We start from the raw sequence: 20110 nt of genomic DNA on the forward strand, positions 1-20110 counted from the left end.
TATCGGCTACTTTATTTTACAGAAAAACTGAATTTAATACAAAATTGTTGTTCAACTTAGTGGCATGTTTCTTAGTTAATTAGATCAAAATGATGTTTTATAAAAAAATTATATAATTTAATTTCGTTATGTATACAATTTAAAAAATGATTACGTTACATATGAACTAGTATATATTATAACCTAGGGCTTCGTCGAATTCAATTGAGAAAGATGTAAAATAAATTAAAATTTTTTGTGTAATTTTTCTAAAAATATAAACATCTAATCTCACTATTTATTTTAAATGTACTGTTGGATGCCTATTTATCGTAAATAATTTTCGACGTTATTATTTCCAAAAAAAAAAATTTGAATATAATGTTTTAAAACACAGTCTGGAATAATGTCAATTTCGCTAGTTTATGTTTTCATTACCATGTAAAAAAAGTTGACCAAATCTTGCACGTCACATAATAATTTTCATACATATTACGTTAAAAATCACTTTACATGCCCAAAATTAGCAAATACAGCTTGCATTTTTTTTTTACATATTTCATATGATTACTTAATTATGCACGTGGATTCGAAAAACAACTTAATTATAAATTATTCTTAAAAACTTAATGATATCTTTAAAATATGGTATTATAAGTTTCTTTCAGCTTTATCGATCCTTCCTAATATTTAAATCACCGAGAGGAAAACTGAATAATGGAATATATATATATATATATATATATATAAAAGAATAATACTAAAGTTACAAAAAGTATATGTACACGATATTTATAACAGTTAAATCATGAGATTTTGTATTGAATTTATAATGAGATTTTGAAAAACTGAATTTTTTGAATTATAAAAATTATTATATAAATTTGGTTGTACATAAATGATTATCTATATTAAAAGTCACCATGGGCCATTGCATAGAAGCTGATAATGCAATAAGTCATATTGAGCTATTTCCTACAACAAAATAAATACACAGACATATCTATCAATCTGGTATTATTTTGAATTCATTTTTGGTATGATAATTGTTAGGATCAAATATTTATCACTAGACTAAAAGTTAATGTTGTTAGCCAAAGTGCACCTACTTGGGTGCTAATGGATCGAGCTTTTAGGCCCATGAGTCCCGTGAAATGCATGTCTATCTGTTGGTGTTTTATCATATCTCACAAAGATAAGTCTTATCATTTCACTACCACCGACCATGTCTCCAGCAGATACAATATTACTTGTTAATATCTAGCGTAATTTTTTTACAGCCCACCTAGCCAATCTGATCAAGCAGCGCAACGTCAGCAACTTGATGCACGAAAACTTTCCATGATATCAATCATCTCAATATTACTCTAACTAATGAACGTTTAACCCAACAATCATTCTAAAATAAAATGTTATTTTTGTTATGATAAGTTCTTGGAAAAGAGGGTCGGAGTTCCTTGAGATCTTGGATTCAATGTTAGAGAATCCTTTTCTTTTAATTTATTTTATGTTGTTTCTCGTGAAAGCATAGAAATGATATATGTATAATACGATGAAAGTGGATTACAGGAAGTATCGCATCCTTTCCTTTGTTCGGCTTGTTTTGGAAAGTAAATTGTTGAAGCATTATCATTGGAAAGGATGCTTAGGTCCTACTGTTTTCTTTTGATGGGACAAACACCAAAGGCCGAGCTTCTGGCCGTTTGGAAGGGCTTTTTCTTTTCTGCCAATAGTCCATGAATTAGAGAGGAAATATGGAATGCTAATTGGGCTTCTTATCCTTAAGCTTAACCAGATGGACGATCGTATTAATTTCAAAACATCATGATTTACGAGGGTTTTCTAAAATTTCCAATGTCTGGAAGTACATATTTAAAATTCTTACCAGTGATTATATTTCACGATCGTTAAGGAGCTAGCTAGTTAAATTGTATATCGGAGAAGTTCAGATCTTAATTAAGTAAAAGCATCCCAAAACATATGTACGTATCAGAGGTGTGTGGAATGATTCAAGGATGTCGAATCTCGTCATTTGCACAAAAAATGATGTCAAAATATCTTAAATGTAAGTAGGGCGGCTTGAGGAAAAAAACAGTGGAAAACAAATTAAGCATCATATATGGTCATTTAAGTTTATATGCTTAAAAAGAAGATTGTATTTTAAAATCAACTTCTCATTTATACATGTGATATATTATTATATGTAATATATACAACTGAATGAAAATAGTTGTGACACAATCGATTCATAGATCATTAGGGTGTACACATGATTTGTTAGATACAATGACGTACGTGTAATCCAGAAGATTGGGAAGTGAAGTTCATTCAACCTGATACATAAATATATCAGGATCAGATTTGTTTTAATTTAAATATCACAATATTATGTATGAAGTACATATATTGTTGGAATTTTAGAACTTAATGAGTGGAAATTAAGCAAAGTGGAATAGGAAACTCAGAATAAAATAGTGGAGGAAAAACCAACGCTCAAAAGGCTATCTGGAAAGTGCCCCGACAACAGGAGACGCACTAGGGCACCCATTTGTGCTACAATCAAGCCGCCCCAATGCGTAACACACTGCCTGAAAAATCTTGACAGTGGTGGGCTGCACTAGGGCACCCGAAAAGTCCATGACTCAGTTTCACGAACAGACGAGTGGTTTTTCGAGTTTTTCTGATATCCTTATATTCGAATGTTGTCCTGTGATGGTTCTCATCAGTTTTTTTGGACCAAGAGACACCCATATTATTGAATAAACATGTCTCTTCAGATTAACAACATTAACGCTTGATCAAATATCACATAAAAAAATGTTTTTTCAGAAAATCTGAACATACTTGCATTTCATATATATTGCCTACATTCTTCCATCTTCAGAAGTAAAGAGAGTTTATACCGTTCATTGGTTATTGATATCATTATAAGTTGAAGTTGTATCTTTGGGAGAAGATTGTCATATTCCAAAAGCACTAAAAGTGAGTTAAAATCTTCGTAAAGAAATTAGCCTCAACTTTGATATCTCTATATGTTGTCATCTTCTGAATTTTCCTTAGAAGATAACACATATATTACTTATATTATTTGATATGGGATTATAGCTTAAGCTCCTCTTACCATAAAAATTATAGCTAGAAAGTTCTTGATCTTCTACCAAGCTCTAATACATAGTGCATTCTACGTACATTTAGCTAAACTCATGAGCTGAGGAATTTTTTGTCCAATCTACTATTTTCCTAATTCAAAAACTCAGCATAAATCATTACAAACTCAAGAAAAGATTCAATTTTTTTATTATTACCATTGTTCAAGGTAGAATTTTTTTCTTGCACTTGTTTTTTTTTATCATCTTCATCAGACCATGCACATTCCTTGATTAATTTGTCCATTATCATTGATAGATCATGTAAATTCACTTGTATTTTTCTTCAGATTTTGCATTAGTCTACGAATTGGTCTCTTGCTTATAAATGTAGCAATTAACACACAGACTGAGGAATTTGGTCTCTTGTTAAGTATTTTGGTACGAGAGAAACTATACATATATATATAAATTTAAATATATGTATATATAAAAGCACTAAACAAGTTGCATTAAAGAAATGTGCAAACAAAGTCTCGAGTCTTTAATTAAATTATTTTCACAAGTTCCAGAAAATTAAAGATGATAATTTTGTTCATCACAGAAGAAAATTCAATTAAAGCAAGCAGCATCGATCTACTTGTCTAACTGATGATAAGCACAAACAATATAGTAAAAATCTGAATGTACAAGAGAATGGAAGAAGTTGAAGAGAATTCTTACTGATACTTAATTCTCTAACCAATAAACGTGCCCTAGTACGATGACCGTCCATCGCCACCGGAGTTTCCAGTCCATGCACCGCCGTCCATTGGAAGCTGTCCATTAGGCATGTTGAGTGGCAGATTGAAGAAAGGAAGCCCCATTGACGATGGATCGGGATACTGATTGCCACCCAGTACTCCTCCACTTCCACCACCATTCAAAGCCTGGGACACCGACGGCGGCGTCTGCATCTGGAGTTCTGCTTCCTCTTCCTCTAATGGCAGCCTTTCATAGGCCACGTTGGTGAACGATGCCGCAATGATAATAACCGGCCCCGAAGCAATCAAAGCGCCGACAACATTTCCTCCCACAACCTGTCCTTGCCCGCCAGCCAAATATATAGTCAAACTCGTGGCTCCCGGCGGCGCAGGCGGCGGCAGGAACGACCCAGACAATGACAAAATCTCGAACCGGCCTTGTAAAGTAACGACGCCGCCTGCCACGGAGGGCTGCCGCAAACTAACGTTGGTGACCGTGCCCGTCCCGCTCAATATACAGATCCCTCGCTGCCGCTTCCTTGCATAGGTGGCCACCACATCAAACACGTCGTAGCCGCTACTCACCTCGAGTATGTGCGCCCGTAGTGTGTTTGCACTTTCCCGGGTTATGATCACCGGTGGCTTAGGTTTGTTCTTAGATCCCGCCGGACGGCCTCTGGGCCTACGCTCCACCGCATCACCTGAGGTGACTAGATCGAAACCCTGCTGGGAATCATCAGTATTTTCATTTGAAAACCGGTTTCGATTCGATTCATCAGCTTCAGATCTTTGAAGATGGAGCTCAGTTCTCTGGAGCTGAGAAACAAAGTGAGAAGCTGAACCTAAGTCCAAACCAGCCATATACTACAACAAAAATTAAGATAGAACAGGAAACAAGGAAAAATAATAATTTTCTGCAAAGAAGAAACAGTATAAAAATGATCTGAATTATTTTATGAATGAAAAAAGAAATTAAAGCACACGAATTCAAACCCTAGAGCGAATAGAAAACAAGGGGAATGGAGTGGGGAGAAAGAAAAAGGTCGAAGATGGAGTGCAATGATCAGAGAGAGAGAGAGAGAGACAGAAAATAAAAATGGTCTAAAACATGAGCATTGACATCAGTAAAATATTATTACATTAGCTTTAGCAGTAATAATACCCCGTAATATAATGGGGTTAAATCAGACGAGGTTGTGCTTCTTTATTATCCCATTCGTGTAATTAATGTATAATATATATAGCATTCTTTATTATCCATTTACTTGTCAAATTTGTTCTGAAATACAATATGATTCAAGTCGTTATTGGGGAAATATTCGTTTAAGTTTTCAGGTTTTAATTTTTCAAAGTCGAATTTTAGTCCTATAATTTTGTTTTTTTTTGTTGGATTTTAATCATATTTCGGCGGATTATTGACGTGATACCGGACATATCAAGAATTATGTCACGTCAGTATTTTTCGATAACATGTTAACATTTTTTTATGTCACGTTGTTATATATATAATCACCTTTCTCTTTAAAATTCATGAATTCCCATCCATCCATGCTTGGGTTGTAATATTAATGTTCCATCGTACTGTGTGAGATTGTTTTATTGTTAATTGAATTTAACTACAATACACATGTTATTACAAATTAAGGTTCTCTTGAAAGATACACATAAAAAAATTTCTAAAATGGGATGGAAAAAAGAATTGGATCAAACGCATATTAATATTTTGACAACTATAAAAAAAATCATTAATTGTTCAACTTTTGTAAAACATCATCGGTGTCGGATGGTACATTCCAACGACACACATTTTATAAATAAGTATAAGAAATTCTGAAATTGATTAGTGTAATTTATAAAATTTCAAATTTGGTTAGTTATAAGTAACATTCCAGTTAGTCATATACTTAATACATATATATGTAAATAAGCCTTGATGATCATCTAATGAAACTTTAGTTATGAATATGTGGTTTATTTTCGTATCATATAATAAATATTTAGTAAATAGAGATGTGTGAATTTGTCACACAAAGCTTGTTTAGTGGGTTTTATCTGGTTGACGTAGTTTACAAACTACTGCGTTTAGTCTGATGGTTTATCAAGTGCACATTTACGAGTAATGGCTACGGGTTATTCTGTTACAAAAATAAATAAATAAATAAATAAAGATGGCATTATTTATATATTGTATTTGCTAATTTATTTCATGACCGCATGTAGAAGTGAGAACTAAAATCATGAAATTTTTTAGTTTAAATTTGTTAGCGTGCGATAATTGTTCTTATTAAGAGAACGATCGAAACATATATTTTGCTTGTCCTATTGTACAATTTAAAAAAGTTTTGAGTAATCGAGCAGTTGAACTGTTACCACGAGTTATAACTTTTGATATAATATCAAGCGTTCGATCTTACAAGTAATAGTTATTGAGTCATGAGTGGTACTCGCTAAACAATTATACCAATGATATTTTCTTTAAAATTGTTAAATATTTTTTCAACTAATAAAAAACCATTGTAATATGTACGTTTAAGAAATAAATTTTTTGCAGCAGAAATAAAAATATATGAGATAGCCATGAAGTTCGCCTGATTCATCATGATTCAGGGTTTTAATTTAGTGGGATAATATTAATAAGATCTATCTTTTTATAATAATTATATCGGAAAAGTTTATAGATTCCACTACTTACTTAAGTTACTTTATATATAGTTTATTTATTTAAAATATTATTTGACTAGAATAAAATGAAATTACTTCCCTCGATCATCTAATGAAAAGCTCACACACATCCATCAATTTTTATTTATGAATTATGACACATAGGGATAAAGAAGGGACCTGATGACTTTTATATATGAATAGGTTTATTGTGAGATGGTCATATAAATCTTCATTCGTGAAACATGTCAATTCTGTCTATATTTACAAAAAAAATTAATATTTTTGACATAAAAAATAAAAGTATTTCATGGTGTTCCAAATATAATACCATCTCACAAGAGTTTATACACACACATATATATGTTTGCGGCCACAATTAAAAAAATTCTTAGGACAGTAGGTCAAAAATAAAAAATAATTTTCGTTTACTTATATCGATTTTATAATTTATATATGTGTGGAAAAAATAATGTCCAATAATGACACACATTTTCAAAAACTATTTTATTGCATACTAAAATATATTATGACACAATTTTTTTAAAAAAAATATAGGATCGAGCGCTTGCCGTTTTACCAAAAATTATAGTCGGTGATAATTGTGAAACTAAAATCTTTTAAACCACACAGCAGCTCAAACACAACGGTTCGATCGCTCTCAAGCAGGGACAATCATTAGATCCAAAAAAAAATAAAACAACAGTAATAATAATAATAATTCCACTCGACTTTCTTGTGTTGTGATTGGGAAGTGCAGCTATCACTTTGGGTGTCCTTTTTCAAGGTAAGTTTTCCGAAACCCTTAAAGAATTCAAATATTCTAAATCGACTCAACCTCCACCGTCGGTAGCTACCTAAACATGGAAATATTAATAATAATTTTGATGTTGTCAAATAAAAACACCCCACGGATAGAAATATTCATACAAATCATCGCTCTTACGAACTCTAAATGAAAAGACAATCGATAGTAAAAAACCCGCGTAACAAACAAACGTAAGAGGCATTGATTCAGACACTCAAGTCAACTAGCATCCAAATAAATTCTCTTAAGAAATCAAAATTAATTAATAGTAAATGAGAGCATATATACCTTGAACAAGTAGAAAAATGCCCTATTTATATACTTCATTGAAGCGGTTTGGTGGCTTAATCATCAAGGTTAATTATCCTAATTCCTAACCATTAGTTAAATCTAATAGATTTTAAATCCATTTTTTTTCCCAGTAGAATAAATAATATTTAAAATCATAACCCACCAAATTTTGTGTGTGAAATTTTGAATAAAAAATTTAAAATTTTTTATATAATCGAGATTTTTTTATTCCCAGAATCTATTTTTACTATGGAGAACCGAGCTATTTCCCACTTACATCAATATATATATTTATTTTGGTACGTACTTGTATTTCTAAGTTATAATCATCTCTCCCCACATGAAATATAATAAGTCAGCTTGAATGCAGGAATAATTTAGTTTCTTGTTTATGTTTTCTATTCTATTTATTTTGAAAGTACATTTGTTTGTGTGATTTTTCAAATAAATCTATATTTATCTGTCGGAAAGTTAGAAATATTTTTGATTGAAGTGAGGAACAAATATTTCTTTTGCAGTAATACTCCTAAGAAAATTTACCTTTAAAATGGCACAAAATGACATTAAAAAGATAAAAAATTTTAATCTTTATTAGCTTAGTAGGAAAAATACAAACTTCGTTCACACTTCCTCAAGACTTCATAACTATTTTGCTAAGAGGTGCCATAAAAAGGAAAAATGAAATTTTCATCTCCCCACCACTTTACTTCTTTGCTAGTCTATACCATAGCATGAAAATAAAATCTCGTCTTCCTCACCTCTTTATTCCTCTTCTAAGATATGTCTTAGCAGGAAAATAAAATTTCACCTCCTTATACTCTATCTCCTCTGCTAGGCGATGCCTTAGCGGGAAAATAAAATTTCAACCTCCTCACCTTTTGACTCCTCTGTTAGATGACGTCTTAGCAGAAAAATATTAAATTTTATTGGTAATAAAAATTAAATGAAAGTAATAATTATTCATGTGATAAAACACTCTTTAGGTGTCATTAAGTTACACCACTCTTCAATTCTCGTGTCTTCTCGCATACCTTCTCCAAGCTTAGAGCTAAAAGAGTATAAGATGAGTACATCTATCCTTATCATCCGATTTCTCAAATGTGCTCCATTTCTTATTTTTATTATCTCATCCTCCTCCTCTACGTTCTCCTTAGCTATGATCAAACCTGTTAGAATATTATAATTTTCAAAGTTTGACAAATTGATCCTTAAGAGAACTGAAGAATCTAACTGCTTGAACAGTCGTGTAATCGTAATTGATGACTTCGTTCAAGCTGAACTGGAAAAACCTTATCAACTGAAGACTTCGTAACTGATGGGACGTCAGTTAGAACTGATAATATCCAGCTGAACTGATCGGCTGATCAATTGATTTCTAATCAGTTGGCCACATCATCAGTTGAAGTATCAGCAGAATGACTGACAGGTCGAACCAAAGCAGAACAGAACAGTCTGAATGCCTCGTACTACTGTCAAATAAAGTAGCTAGCCGACGATTCAATGGATATTTGTTATTTAATGCATTCAATACGACCGTTGAGATCGAAAATTATATATAGCTGATTGAATCAGTTGAATAAGGTTATTTGAAGTAAGAGAACACACACGAAACAATCAAGCTTTAATCTTCAATCAATTGCGATACTTTTCACGAGTACTTTATCAATTTACAGATCGCAAACTCTAGCTCTACATTCATTGTATTTATTAGTAGCATTCATGCTACCTGTTACAGCATTTTCAGTTTATTACTTGATACTCACGGGAAATTTAGGGTCAGATTCCAGAAATTGTCACTAGTCCAGACGCGGGTTTCAAAATTACCCTGGGCCTGAAAATCACAAATGAGACCTTAGAAGGGGGCCAAGAGGGTGTCCTGACGTAGCCCCTCCGACGCTCAAGTCAGAGACTGAGGATATATTGGAGGGGGGGCAGCTAAGGGTGCTGCTGAAAACAATATAGTGAATGAATTAACCGTACGTTCAAACCTGGTATTTATAGGAGAATACCTGAGCTTGTCATGAGCCCTTCACCTATGGGCCCCAGATATGGGCCGGATCTTGATGGGCTCATCCATGGGGTATCACCAGTCTCCCCCTCCCGAGTCGAACTGAATCGTAGGTTCAAAGATCGATTAATTGTGTTGTCCTTGGTTTATCGGCGATGAGGACGTACAGTATTAGAAAAATTTATTTCGTTTGTCGTTAGCGAACGATGTTTACCACTGCGAAAATTACGGGAATCGACCTGCCTGGTCAGGTGCCCCCAAAAGCTCTTCAGAATCGTCATATCCCCTACGCCCAAGACCTTTACCCACCACATGTTCAACATTCCATATAGAACCCCAACTATTCAAACTCGTCCCAGTCCACCGCTATTACTTTACATGCCTTTGTTGACTTCTCTCCCTCACTCCCTTCCACTTGCCTCGACCACTTCATACTCGATCATTCCCTTACGTAATTGTTGTTGATCTTGAACTTTTAAAAATGAGGGTACTCGGTTCTTCCTCCTAGCTCCTCCGCATATAATTAATGAATTGGTCTAACAACTCCTTGGATGATGACGTGATGACGTTGAGTTGGTTCTTTTACTTCCTCTTATGTATACTATCTCTACGTCTTAGCTCCAAATAATACTCACTAAATTGTGATGATCCATGTCCTAGATCTGAACTCAACTCGAGCCCAAAGCTTCAAGTCCAAGGTGAACCTGAAACCAAGCAAATAATTTTAGAGAAGGCCGGGAGGATGTCCCAACATAGCTTCTCTCAAGATCAAAGATTGAACGAACAAGCAAAAGGAATATCTTTGGCGCCCCTCGAAATGAAAGTAATAAATTCTAAATGAAATGAACAAGTCCGGTATTTATAGGAATAAATGTAAGAGAACACACATATTTAATCGGGATTTGCGTGTAGCTCACACACTTATCTACAAATGGCTCGCCCTACTAGGGCAAGCGCATGGAACACTCTCCCCTAAGGCGAGACATATAATTAATAGGTGATGTGCGTGTAACTGACGCACTTATCTGCAAATGGCTCGCCTTACTTAGGCAAGCACAAGGGTCAGCTCTCCCCAATGGCAAGGCTCAGGCTAGAGGCTCACACCTTGAGGCACGCCATCCATGGGTGAGCTCCTCACCCATGCTCCTCCTCGGCTCATCCCCAACTTCTCAGTACATTATTGATTCCTCACATCCTTTCTCGCCACACCTCATAGCTCGTCTCATTACTTGCCACAAATTCTATTTCAGTTCTATTCTCGTTACATCTCGTAGCTCATCTTCATCTTTGTCATCTGTCTTGGCCACAATTGACACAACCAACTTCAACTACTTCACTCACCTTCCATTTTCTAACTCTTAAGGACACCTATCATCTTCACCCTTGTCACCTCTCTTGACTAAGATTGGCTCAACTCCAACTCCAACCACAACCTGTCTCGCCTCCACCACCTACCTCCATGGGTTGACCATACCCCTTAGAGCTGGACCCAAGCCTTGGTTCTTGTCTATGGATTCGAATTGGGTCTAAGCATGTGAAGAGCCCATATGTGGGGTGTCATATATAATTTAAGATAGCATTTAAAAAATTTAATCTTTTTAATGTTATTTTGTGTCAGATTAAAGGTAAATTAAAAATATATAATTTATGTACGGTGTGGTTCATGGACTAACCAAGCGGAAGCTCGTAGGCATGTGACATTCAGAGCCAAAAATCTTAGGACGGTATATGGTTCGCAAGATAAATGATTAACACTTGAAATATGGAAACACCACTAATGAATGATCATGGGAGAATGAATGAATTTGTCATACCCCATAATGAAATGTATAAAATATTTGAGAGATATTACACATAAATTTTTTTGAGAACTTATAACGTAAAAACTCCAAAATTAAACATAGTCATACACGGAGAGATGAGAAATTAATTTTGTTTGAGTTTCTACTAAAATTATAGTATATGATATTTAACTTATTAAAAATTTTGACAAAAACATGAGTTCATTATTGATATATGAAAATGGGTTTACCCAATTTCCCACCCCCTACAAATTCCGAGGGCATCAAAATCTATGTAGGCACCAAATACAATGGTTCATCATAATTCATATATATATGTGTGTGTGTGTGTGTGTGTTTCTCTTAGATAAAATAGGACTTCTTGTGTTTTTAACCTAAAAATATTAAATATTACAGATCTTGAATCTTTAAATTTCTGAGAAAGTTTTTGACAAAATTAATTTTTTTTGGTTAATTCCTAATTTTTTTTTTAAAGATTTAATTAGTTTTTTTAGAGCGCACGTAAATCTAAAGCCAATCTGGTTTCAGAAGATCTACCAGTCTCTTCTTGCCATCGAATCAATCTTGTCAAGACCATCAATCTACCATCACACACTCCTAATTATTTATATATTATTATGTCTTCTTCTTGCACATTTCAACTTAAAATATAATTTCTTACTTTAGGACAAATTTATGGAGCGAGTGGTCCAATGGCCAACTTGTTACAATGCTTCCATTGTGTCTCAACAAATTGGTAGAAAGATTTATTTGAAATTCAATGTTTTTGGTCATTTTGATATTGTATATTTATTTTTTAGCTATTTTGATCATGTATATTTATTTTTAATTTTAATAACATAGATGATTAAAATTATAAAAAAAAATAAACATATTTAACGAAAATTTCAACATATCTATATTTTTTTAACGAATCTTTTTATATCTAATGAAATTCAAGTGAAACATTCGTATCACAACAACCGATATATCAAAGAACAAACAAATTTAATTTGTTAATGTGATAATGTCTCACGATTCAATTTTGTGATATAGATATTTTATTTGAGTCACTGATGAAAATAAATTATTTTTTATGTCAAAAATATTAATTTTTATTTTAAATGAGTAGAGTTGACTCATCTTACGAATAAAGATCAATGAGATCGTCTCACAAAAGATACTCAAATAAAATCTAGATTCTTCACGTCTCAAATCCAGAGCGTGGTTGGGAATGTTATCAAGAATAATAAATTTTTTTCTACAAAACATAATGGGTAATTCACTTGGCAAAAAAAGACCAATTTAATTAATTTCGATATGAATAGTATAATATAACTGGTAATTCTAAAAAATGGCTAAGATCGAAAACATAACATATCAGAATTTTATCCTAACAACAAATCATATGTCGTAATATAAAAAGACTTGAATATTTACATAAAATAAATGGCCTATCAAAACATATATCTTTTTTTCCTAAAGAACAAAAATTGACCATCAGATACATTTAAGATGCTAAGTTTAATTCATCAAATTCAACGAGAATCACAAAAACTCGTATGAGATTTTCTCATCTATCAATTTTTTAAACGGATTTCAAATTTGACACATTCAATGAAAAAATATTACATTTTATGTCAAAAGAATTACTTTTCTTTGTAAATATGAATCGAGTCAACTCGTCTCACGAATAAAAATCCGTATAAATAAACTTTTATTTTATTATTTATCTGTTTCATAATTTTGGAGAGATTCTTGAGAATATTTGAAGGGAAAAAAGTTGTATTCCCCCAAGTAAACACAGTGGTTGGATTCTTTGATGACTCGTTCTTAACTTGTATTATGGAGAATAATATATTAATTAACGACTTTTTCTTGATAATCACACCGGCGGGGTTCCCTATCCACCAATCACAACACGTCCACGGACCTAAATTAACGTATTAATTTCCCATAATCTCATGCTTAAATCCGATGTCCCCACCATGTTTGCTACCTAAACTTTATCATATTTTTATTTTAAAAAACACCCTTAATTTGGTCATTACACTACATAGAGTTGATAAATGAACTTAAGTTGCATCGATTATAATGTAAAGAACGATTATTAATCGTTGGATCGAGGGTGAACGATGATCACGAGCGATAAAGATCAGAGTAATCAGAAGATAATAATGGTGATTTTAACTAACCTCTTGTTCTTAAGATGGCAAGTTTGGACCACTAGATGTTTGGTTCAACCAACTAATTTTAGAGTATGCGCACATCTATTACGGATCTATTTATATAGGATAGATCATCTTTATCTATACTTAATTGAAAATTAACATTTTTAGAATAAAAAGAAAAGTTTTTTCATGAATTGAATCGAGTTAGAGATCTGTATAACAAAATTGACTTAGTGAGACACTTTCAAATGAAATTATTTTTGCTAGGTTAATTTTAAGTAATACCAAGATTTTATTAATGATTTCAAATGAGGGTTCCAAATTGAAACCCATATATCCACTCGAATTATACAACGAATAATTATATGAATTTTGATAAATAGTTATAACCACTTGTACTTGGTGATATAAAATAAATTAGCAAATTAATTGAATAATTTGGTTTTATGTAGAACACTAATTTAATAGAGTGGGTCTAATGTGAGACCGTCTCACGGATCTTAATCTGTGAGACGGGTCAACCCTACCCATATTCACAATAAAAAGTAATACTCTTAGCATAAAAAGTAATACTTTTTCATGGATGATCCAAATAAGAGATCCGTCTCACAAATACGACCCTTGAGACCGTCTCACACAAGTTTTTGCCAATTTAATATCACTACCACACATTCCGTAAAATCAATTATAGAGGACCTTTGCTCCCAAGGGGGAGCTGAGATTGTAGCGTATGGCGGACACTTATCAATATGTTAGATGTTCAATTCTTCTCTCTCTATCTTTCTAATTTGAGTCCGTCAGAATGAGTTTGTCCAGTATTGTTTACATAGTCATCGTGATTTTCAGGCTACTTTGTTTGTCCTGCTGATTTACCCAAAACGCATAAAAAAAATAGAGTATGTGGGTTCAAGGTTAAAAAAATTATTTTTATAAAATACTTTTTATTAAATAAATCATTTAAAAAAACGTACAATATGATCAAGAGTTTACCGTCATGCCAACTATAATTGTTAACCAAAATGCAACTTTAATTTCTTATACTCGTAGTAACACAAAGTTCACCCACTTGGGGGCTAATGAGTCTAGGTATTAGATCTATGTGTCCGGAGATATACGTGTCTATCTGCTGGTGTTGTATAATATTTTTTTAGATATCAATCTTACCATTTTCCTACCATCGACCATGTTCCTATCAGAAATTTCGATGTCACTTTTTTATAGGCCATCTGGACGATCAGATCAAGTATCGCAATGTCAGCAAGTCGTACGTCATTCATCACATTATTGTTCTCAATCATACACGCGCAATCATCTTAATTGCATGATTATTATGTGAAATCTAGGACACTCCAAAACTAATTTTTGGTGAAATATTTTTGAATTCCAAAATTACCCCTCAGATTTGATTACAATTCATATAATTTTGTTATTCAATTTAACTCTTTCAAAAAAAGAAAAAATTATTATTATTATTTACTTATTAAATTATTATTAGTTATATTTTTATTTTATATAATAAAGAGTAGTTAAAGTTTTCATATTCCATCATTACAGAAAATTAATCTTACTAAATTCCATATTATATTTAATTTTGTAAATATTATAACTAATCTTGAAAAACAAAATATGTACAAAAATATAATATTTATGCATTATATTACAAATGTAATGCGTGCGCCTAGTCGCTAATATAAATTACTATTAAATTTCGAGTTAAAGAAAATAAATTAATTTGTTTATTTTTATTTTTGAAATCAAAATAAAACGACTATTTCTTTTTTTAAAGATGGCTTGATAACAGCGCAAGTGGTTGATTTGTTTGTAAACGAAAACATAAATGGGCCGCTTTTATTCGGGATTTTAAAACAAAAATTTGGGCTTTTAGAATATTTGGGCTGCTTTTATTCGGATTTTAACACAAAAAAATAAAATTTAAAAAACATAAAAAAAATTTTTAAAATCAAATATCTACTATTTATGAAGTTTGAAGTTCGCAAAATTATTTTCAGAAAATGACTCTGACGCGGTATTTCTATTCGAAGCACGCGGTTAAAATATTATATTCTCACATGTGAAATATCAGAAAATACGAAAATAAAAATTTCTTGGCAAAAACTTGTATGAGACGTTCTCACAGGTCATATTTTGTGAGACAGATCTCTTATTTGGGTCATCTATGAAAAAATATTACTTTTTATGGTAATAGTATTACTTTTTATTGTGAATATCGGTAGAGTTAACCCGTCTCACAGATAAAGATTCGTGAGACCGTCTCACAAGATACCTACTCAAATTTCTTCGTGATATAAATTTGAATTTGGTAATCCATTATTATGCAATGATTATATATTGAACTTGATTAACACAAAATTCTCGTTAGATTATTTCACGAGTCAATTTTGTGAGACAATAATCGAACTAACCAAACCCATTCAAAAATAATATTTATTTTTATATCAAAAATATTACTTTGTATTGTATGTATGAATCAGGATGACTCGTTTCCCGGAAATAGAACCGTGAGTCCGTCTAAAGAGACCAATTATTTGATTAAATAGTACTTTTATTTAACTTTAAGGCACTGTTTGGTTCGTGTGATATGATAAGTAAATGATATATAATAAGAGTGATTATGAAATAAAAAGTAAACATAAATAACGTATTACGATAAATTATATGATGTTTGACATGATTTTACTTGCTTGATTATTTTTATTAATTATTTACTAAAATGCACTCATCATATATTAATTAGTAATATATTCTTAAAATGATTGAATAAATAAAATTTCTAGAATTAATTAATTTAAAAAATTATAAATAAAATTAAAATATTATATTTATTATTAAATTTCCATTAATTTCAATTTTTGAAAAAAAAACTAAAAAATTGATTAATATTATAGAAAATAATTAAAAATTGATAAAAATATAAATATTCATTTATTGTAATAATTAAAATATTAACACAAATCTGAATATTAAATAATGGTTAATAACAACTATAATATTATTGTTAAAAATAATATAATAACAAAAATATGATAAAAAATAATTAAATTATTTAGAATATTAGTCAAATTAAAAATCATATTTAAATATTATTACATTTTTTGAATTTATAATTATTTTAAACTTTATGATATTAAAGAAAAATTTAAATTAATCAAACATCGTCTCTTCTCTCCCAAAAGATTTTATAATCATCCACAAGATGATAATAATGCATACAGTGCGGGCCGGGTGCGGGCTGAACGGGCCTATCACAATCTTAATCATTTACATCAAACACATGATAAGTGAAGGATTAAAAATCAATAACCACTTATCATGTACACGAAACAATGCTTAATTGATAATTTTTTTTAAAAAAAAAATTGAAACAGATAAGGACATATAATCACAATATATTTAAAAGGAAATATTTGTTCTCTCTCTTATGTTTATTTAACTCAAGAATCCCCATAATCAAATTATTTACCCTTTTTCAATTAATGCTCGACTGCGCGTTGAAGATACGTTTTCTTTGACAAGTTTACTTGTAGCCCAATCAGAAGAAATCTTCCAAATCACAATCCCATTAGAATTCTAATTGCTTATTATATAGTCAACCAATTCTCAAAACCCTCCTACTTGCGACGACGATTTTCTTGGCATAAAAAAAACGAGGGAAAAAAGTGATTGAAGATAGAGTATAATGGGATCCAAAGACACGAAGTCTTCTGTTACCAGTGAGTCTTCTTGGCTGACGCAGAAATGTATAAAGATCGTCGAGGAAAAGAGGATTAAGTGGTTCTCCACGAAAGAAAGAATCACGGAACTAGTTAGCAATGTTAATATCTCCAACGTCCGAGAAATCGGGGCAGAAATCTCGAAAGAAGATCTTTTTGAGGGTAGGGGTGTGTTCTGTCAAGAGATTATGAAATCCCAGATGAATTCTCCTCGGTTAACCAATGTTTATGCTGCTTTAGTGGCAATCATCAACTCTAATTTCCCTGACTTGGGGCTTCTGCTGGTGAAAAGGGTTCTTTTAAAGCTTAAAGACGAGTATAATTACGATGGCAGAAGCGGTAACATGAAAAGATTGCGGGTTCTTTCCAAGTTCTTGGCGCACTTTGTGAATCAGTTGGTCGTTTACCCGCTTTTGGCGAATGATGTGTGCTTGTTTCTGATGGGGAATCCGAACTCGGATCACGTCGAGGTTGCGGTGAAGTTCTGCATTGAATGTGGCTCGACTTTCAAAGAATTCTTGCCCATCAAGTTCAGGACTGTTCTTCAGGAGTTTCATAGGGTTTGTCAGGAGGTAGAGATAGAAAGGAGTGTTCGCTTCTTGATTTTGATGCTTTTCAAGATTCAAAGACGTGGGTTTAGGGATTATCCGGGGATGATAGATGAATTGAACCTTGTTAAGATTAGGGATCAACAGATTCATCAAGTGTCTATGTTGCATGTTCTTGACCCTGAGAGCAGTGCTGATGATTTTGAGGTTGATCCTCATGACTTTTGTGGTATTGACGACAGTTCAGATGATGATGACGACGAGGATGAGGACGAGGTGTCGTCTCAGAAACATTAGGGCGTTCGGATGTAAGGCGTGAAGAAGAAGATGAAGGCGGATATGAAGAATCGATGGATTTACAACATTCTTTGGTACCTTTTTTTGGTCAGAAAATATACTATATTAGTATAATGACAAAATATATTCTAGTTTGTTTAAGATTCTATCTAGTATTAGTAGGTGATCAGGTTAGAATTGTAGCTTCCACCGATTAAGGACATTCAACCAATTATAACTAGAAGAAATTTGACCTATCGCGACGCACCACACTTTCGTCATATAGTACTATTTGGCGTTAGTTGTTCCTATATGTTCTTTATAATTACATATATGAAAAGTTTCCTCAAATTTATCAATGGCTCATATTTTAGAAAAATTTACAATTTTGGTCATATTTAGTAGTTTATCTAATTTGCAATTTTTGTAATCTGTGTTATCAAATTTTAGTTTTACTCTATTATATTATTTTTCGCAATAATTTTGAACATTTTTCGACGGGATGCTGATGAGACGACCGTGTGGTTCTAACATGTACGTATGTGGCGGCACACACGCGTGGAATACTCATGATAAAATAAGAACAAAATTGCCAATTTTTATCGTGTAAAATTGTTCGCATGAATTGGGTACGAAATGTAAATTCTTATCAAAAACATCAAACTGTGTGGATATATCATCGACAATTATTAACGCATAGCTGGCACTAAACTAAATTTATATAGGAATCACGTACACGGGTTTTATTGGATAATATCAAGAACATTTATTAATACATGAACTATCTAAAGTGATTTTGTGGATCAACTTTTGTATCAGCACTCATTTCTTACTCAAGCAAATGATAATATTGTAGAAAGATGGTTGCTCCGTTGACAGATACTCAGCGACTTTCTTTGCATATTTTCCATACAAATTGTCTATGATGGAGCTCCCGAAATGGCTAGCCAATACCGGTTCTGTATAAGCCCGGATGAAATCCGAGACGTGTTTTCCACGGCTGTGGTCTGGGGCGGACCCGTTTGCGCCAAGCTGAGAAATCTGGTATAGTTTATCTTCATGTTTGACATGTGCATCCCATGGAACTAGAAAGGGCTCGAACTTGTCGAGATTGAAGGATCCCTCTTTGTGTATCACTCCCTCCACATCTTGTTTGCTTGGTGTGTATATAGGCATGTTGAATGAATGCAAATCACTCTCCTTCACAAGTCCCTGGTTCATTAATTTGATTGGTTAGAAATATTGTTTTGATGATCATGCGTGCAAATTATATGTATATATACAAACTTTGTAGACATCATCCATGTGTCTCTAATATCTATGTTCTTTGGTAACATCAAATTGTCATAAATATGAATATTCAATCTATTTTTCCCAATATACCTCATTCACCATTTCAAGAAGTGAGCTCGCAAGAAGTGTGAAATGTGCGCAGTCATCTTTTGTGGATGGGTCCTCGACACTTCTGCCGACAAATGTGTGAACCATACGGCCACCCGGGACCATTTCCTCACCACGTGAAGTCAAGAATGTGGTAAAATCCCGGCGATATTGTCTTGCATATGCTTCGAATATCTCCGGGGGACTTGCCATTGCCATGTGAATGTTTTCTTTGTTATTCTCCAGTCCTTCAGGAATCTACATCATTTGCAGCATTTGNATATATATTCCCTTCAAGATCATTCAAAAACACTTCCATTTCAGGCAACTCATGATCAACATTGTTCAGCTTACGCAACCGTTGGATCGTGTCAATTATCTCAGCGACGACAGAGAGCGTGTTAGGTCCAGAAGAACAACCCAAATCAACCATCTTGAAGCATTTCGTGAAGCCATTATCCGCAACCATTTCTTTGAGGCACTCATCCAAGAGATACTTCGCTTTCGATATCCCTATTTTCTGAGAGATTAAAGAATAAACACACAATATTGCATTGGTTAAATTACATGAAAAAAAAAACAATGAATTAATGTCTTTTGTGTGTAATTTACTTGATGGGCAGAATTGTTGGCGTAGCTAGTTTCAC

The 20110-nt window shown here is 32.6% G+C and overlaps 3 protein-coding genes across 4 annotated transcripts; 1 reads left to right on the forward strand and 2 right to left on the reverse strand.

The window, feature by feature from the left end:
- Positions 1 to 2195: 2195 nt before the first annotated feature.
- On the reverse strand, positions 2196 to 4906 carry LOC140988562 (AT-hook motif nuclear-localized protein 23-like). 2 transcript variants are annotated; one of them, XM_073457564.1, is made up of 2 exons: positions 3789 to 4906; positions 2196 to 2312 (listed from the first exon to the last, which is right to left on the reverse strand). In XM_073457564.1, the coding sequence occupies exon 1, from the start codon at positions 4667 to 4669 to the stop codon at positions 3821 to 3823; it is 849 nt and encodes a 282-aa protein (XP_073313665.1). In that variant the 5' UTR covers positions 4670 to 4906; the 3' UTR covers positions 2196 to 2312; positions 3789 to 3820. The 2 variants fall into 2 exon arrangements, with proteins under 2 accessions (XP_073313665.1, XP_073313666.1); XM_073457565.1 differs by lacking the exon at positions 2196 to 2312 and having other exon boundaries at positions 3573 to 4672; positions 4802 to 4868.
- A 12319-nt stretch (positions 4907 to 17225) lies between these two features.
- On the forward strand, positions 17226 to 18104 carry LOC140988467 (uncharacterized). The gene has a single exon (XM_073457476.1). The coding sequence runs from the start codon at positions 17226 to 17228 to the stop codon at positions 18102 to 18104; it is 879 nt and encodes a 292-aa protein (XP_073313577.1).
- A 691-nt stretch (positions 18105 to 18795) lies between these two features.
- On the reverse strand, positions 18796 to 19717 carry LOC140987252 (benzoate carboxyl methyltransferase-like). The gene is made up of 2 exons (XM_073455689.1): positions 19467 to 19717; positions 18796 to 19295 (listed from the first exon to the last, which is right to left on the reverse strand). Exons 1-2 carry the CDS (start codon positions 19680 to 19682, stop codon positions 18906 to 18908), a joined length of 606 nt encoding a protein of 201 aa, XP_073311790.1. The 5' UTR covers positions 19683 to 19717; the 3' UTR covers positions 18796 to 18905.
- Between the last annotated feature and the right edge of the window lie 393 nt (positions 19718 to 20110).

This window comes from Primulina huaijiensis, chromosome 11, assembly GCF_012295235.1.
Source record: "Primulina huaijiensis isolate GDHJ02 chromosome 11, ASM1229523v2, whole genome shotgun sequence".
NCBI lineage: Eukaryota > Viridiplantae > Streptophyta > Magnoliopsida > Lamiales > Gesneriaceae > Primulina > Primulina huaijiensis.

Excerpts from the sequence above, each read along its gene's own strand:
- LOC140988562 (XM_073457564.1), bottom strand. The coding sequence starts at position 4,669 with ATGGCTGGTTTGGACTTAGGTTCAGCTTCTCACTTTGTTTCTCAGCTC.
- LOC140988467 (XM_073457476.1), top strand. The coding sequence starts at position 17,226 with ATGGGATCCAAAGACACGAAGTCTTCTGTTACCAGTGAGTCTTCTTGG.
- LOC140987252 (XM_073455689.1), bottom strand. The coding sequence starts at position 19,682 with ATGGCAATGGCAAGTCCCCCGGAGATATTCGAAGCATATGCAAGACAA. Across the intron at positions 19,296-19,466 it reads TTCTTGAAATGGTGAATGAG|GGACTTGTGAAGGAGAGTGA; the intron begins GTATATTGGGAA and ends TTAATGAACCAG.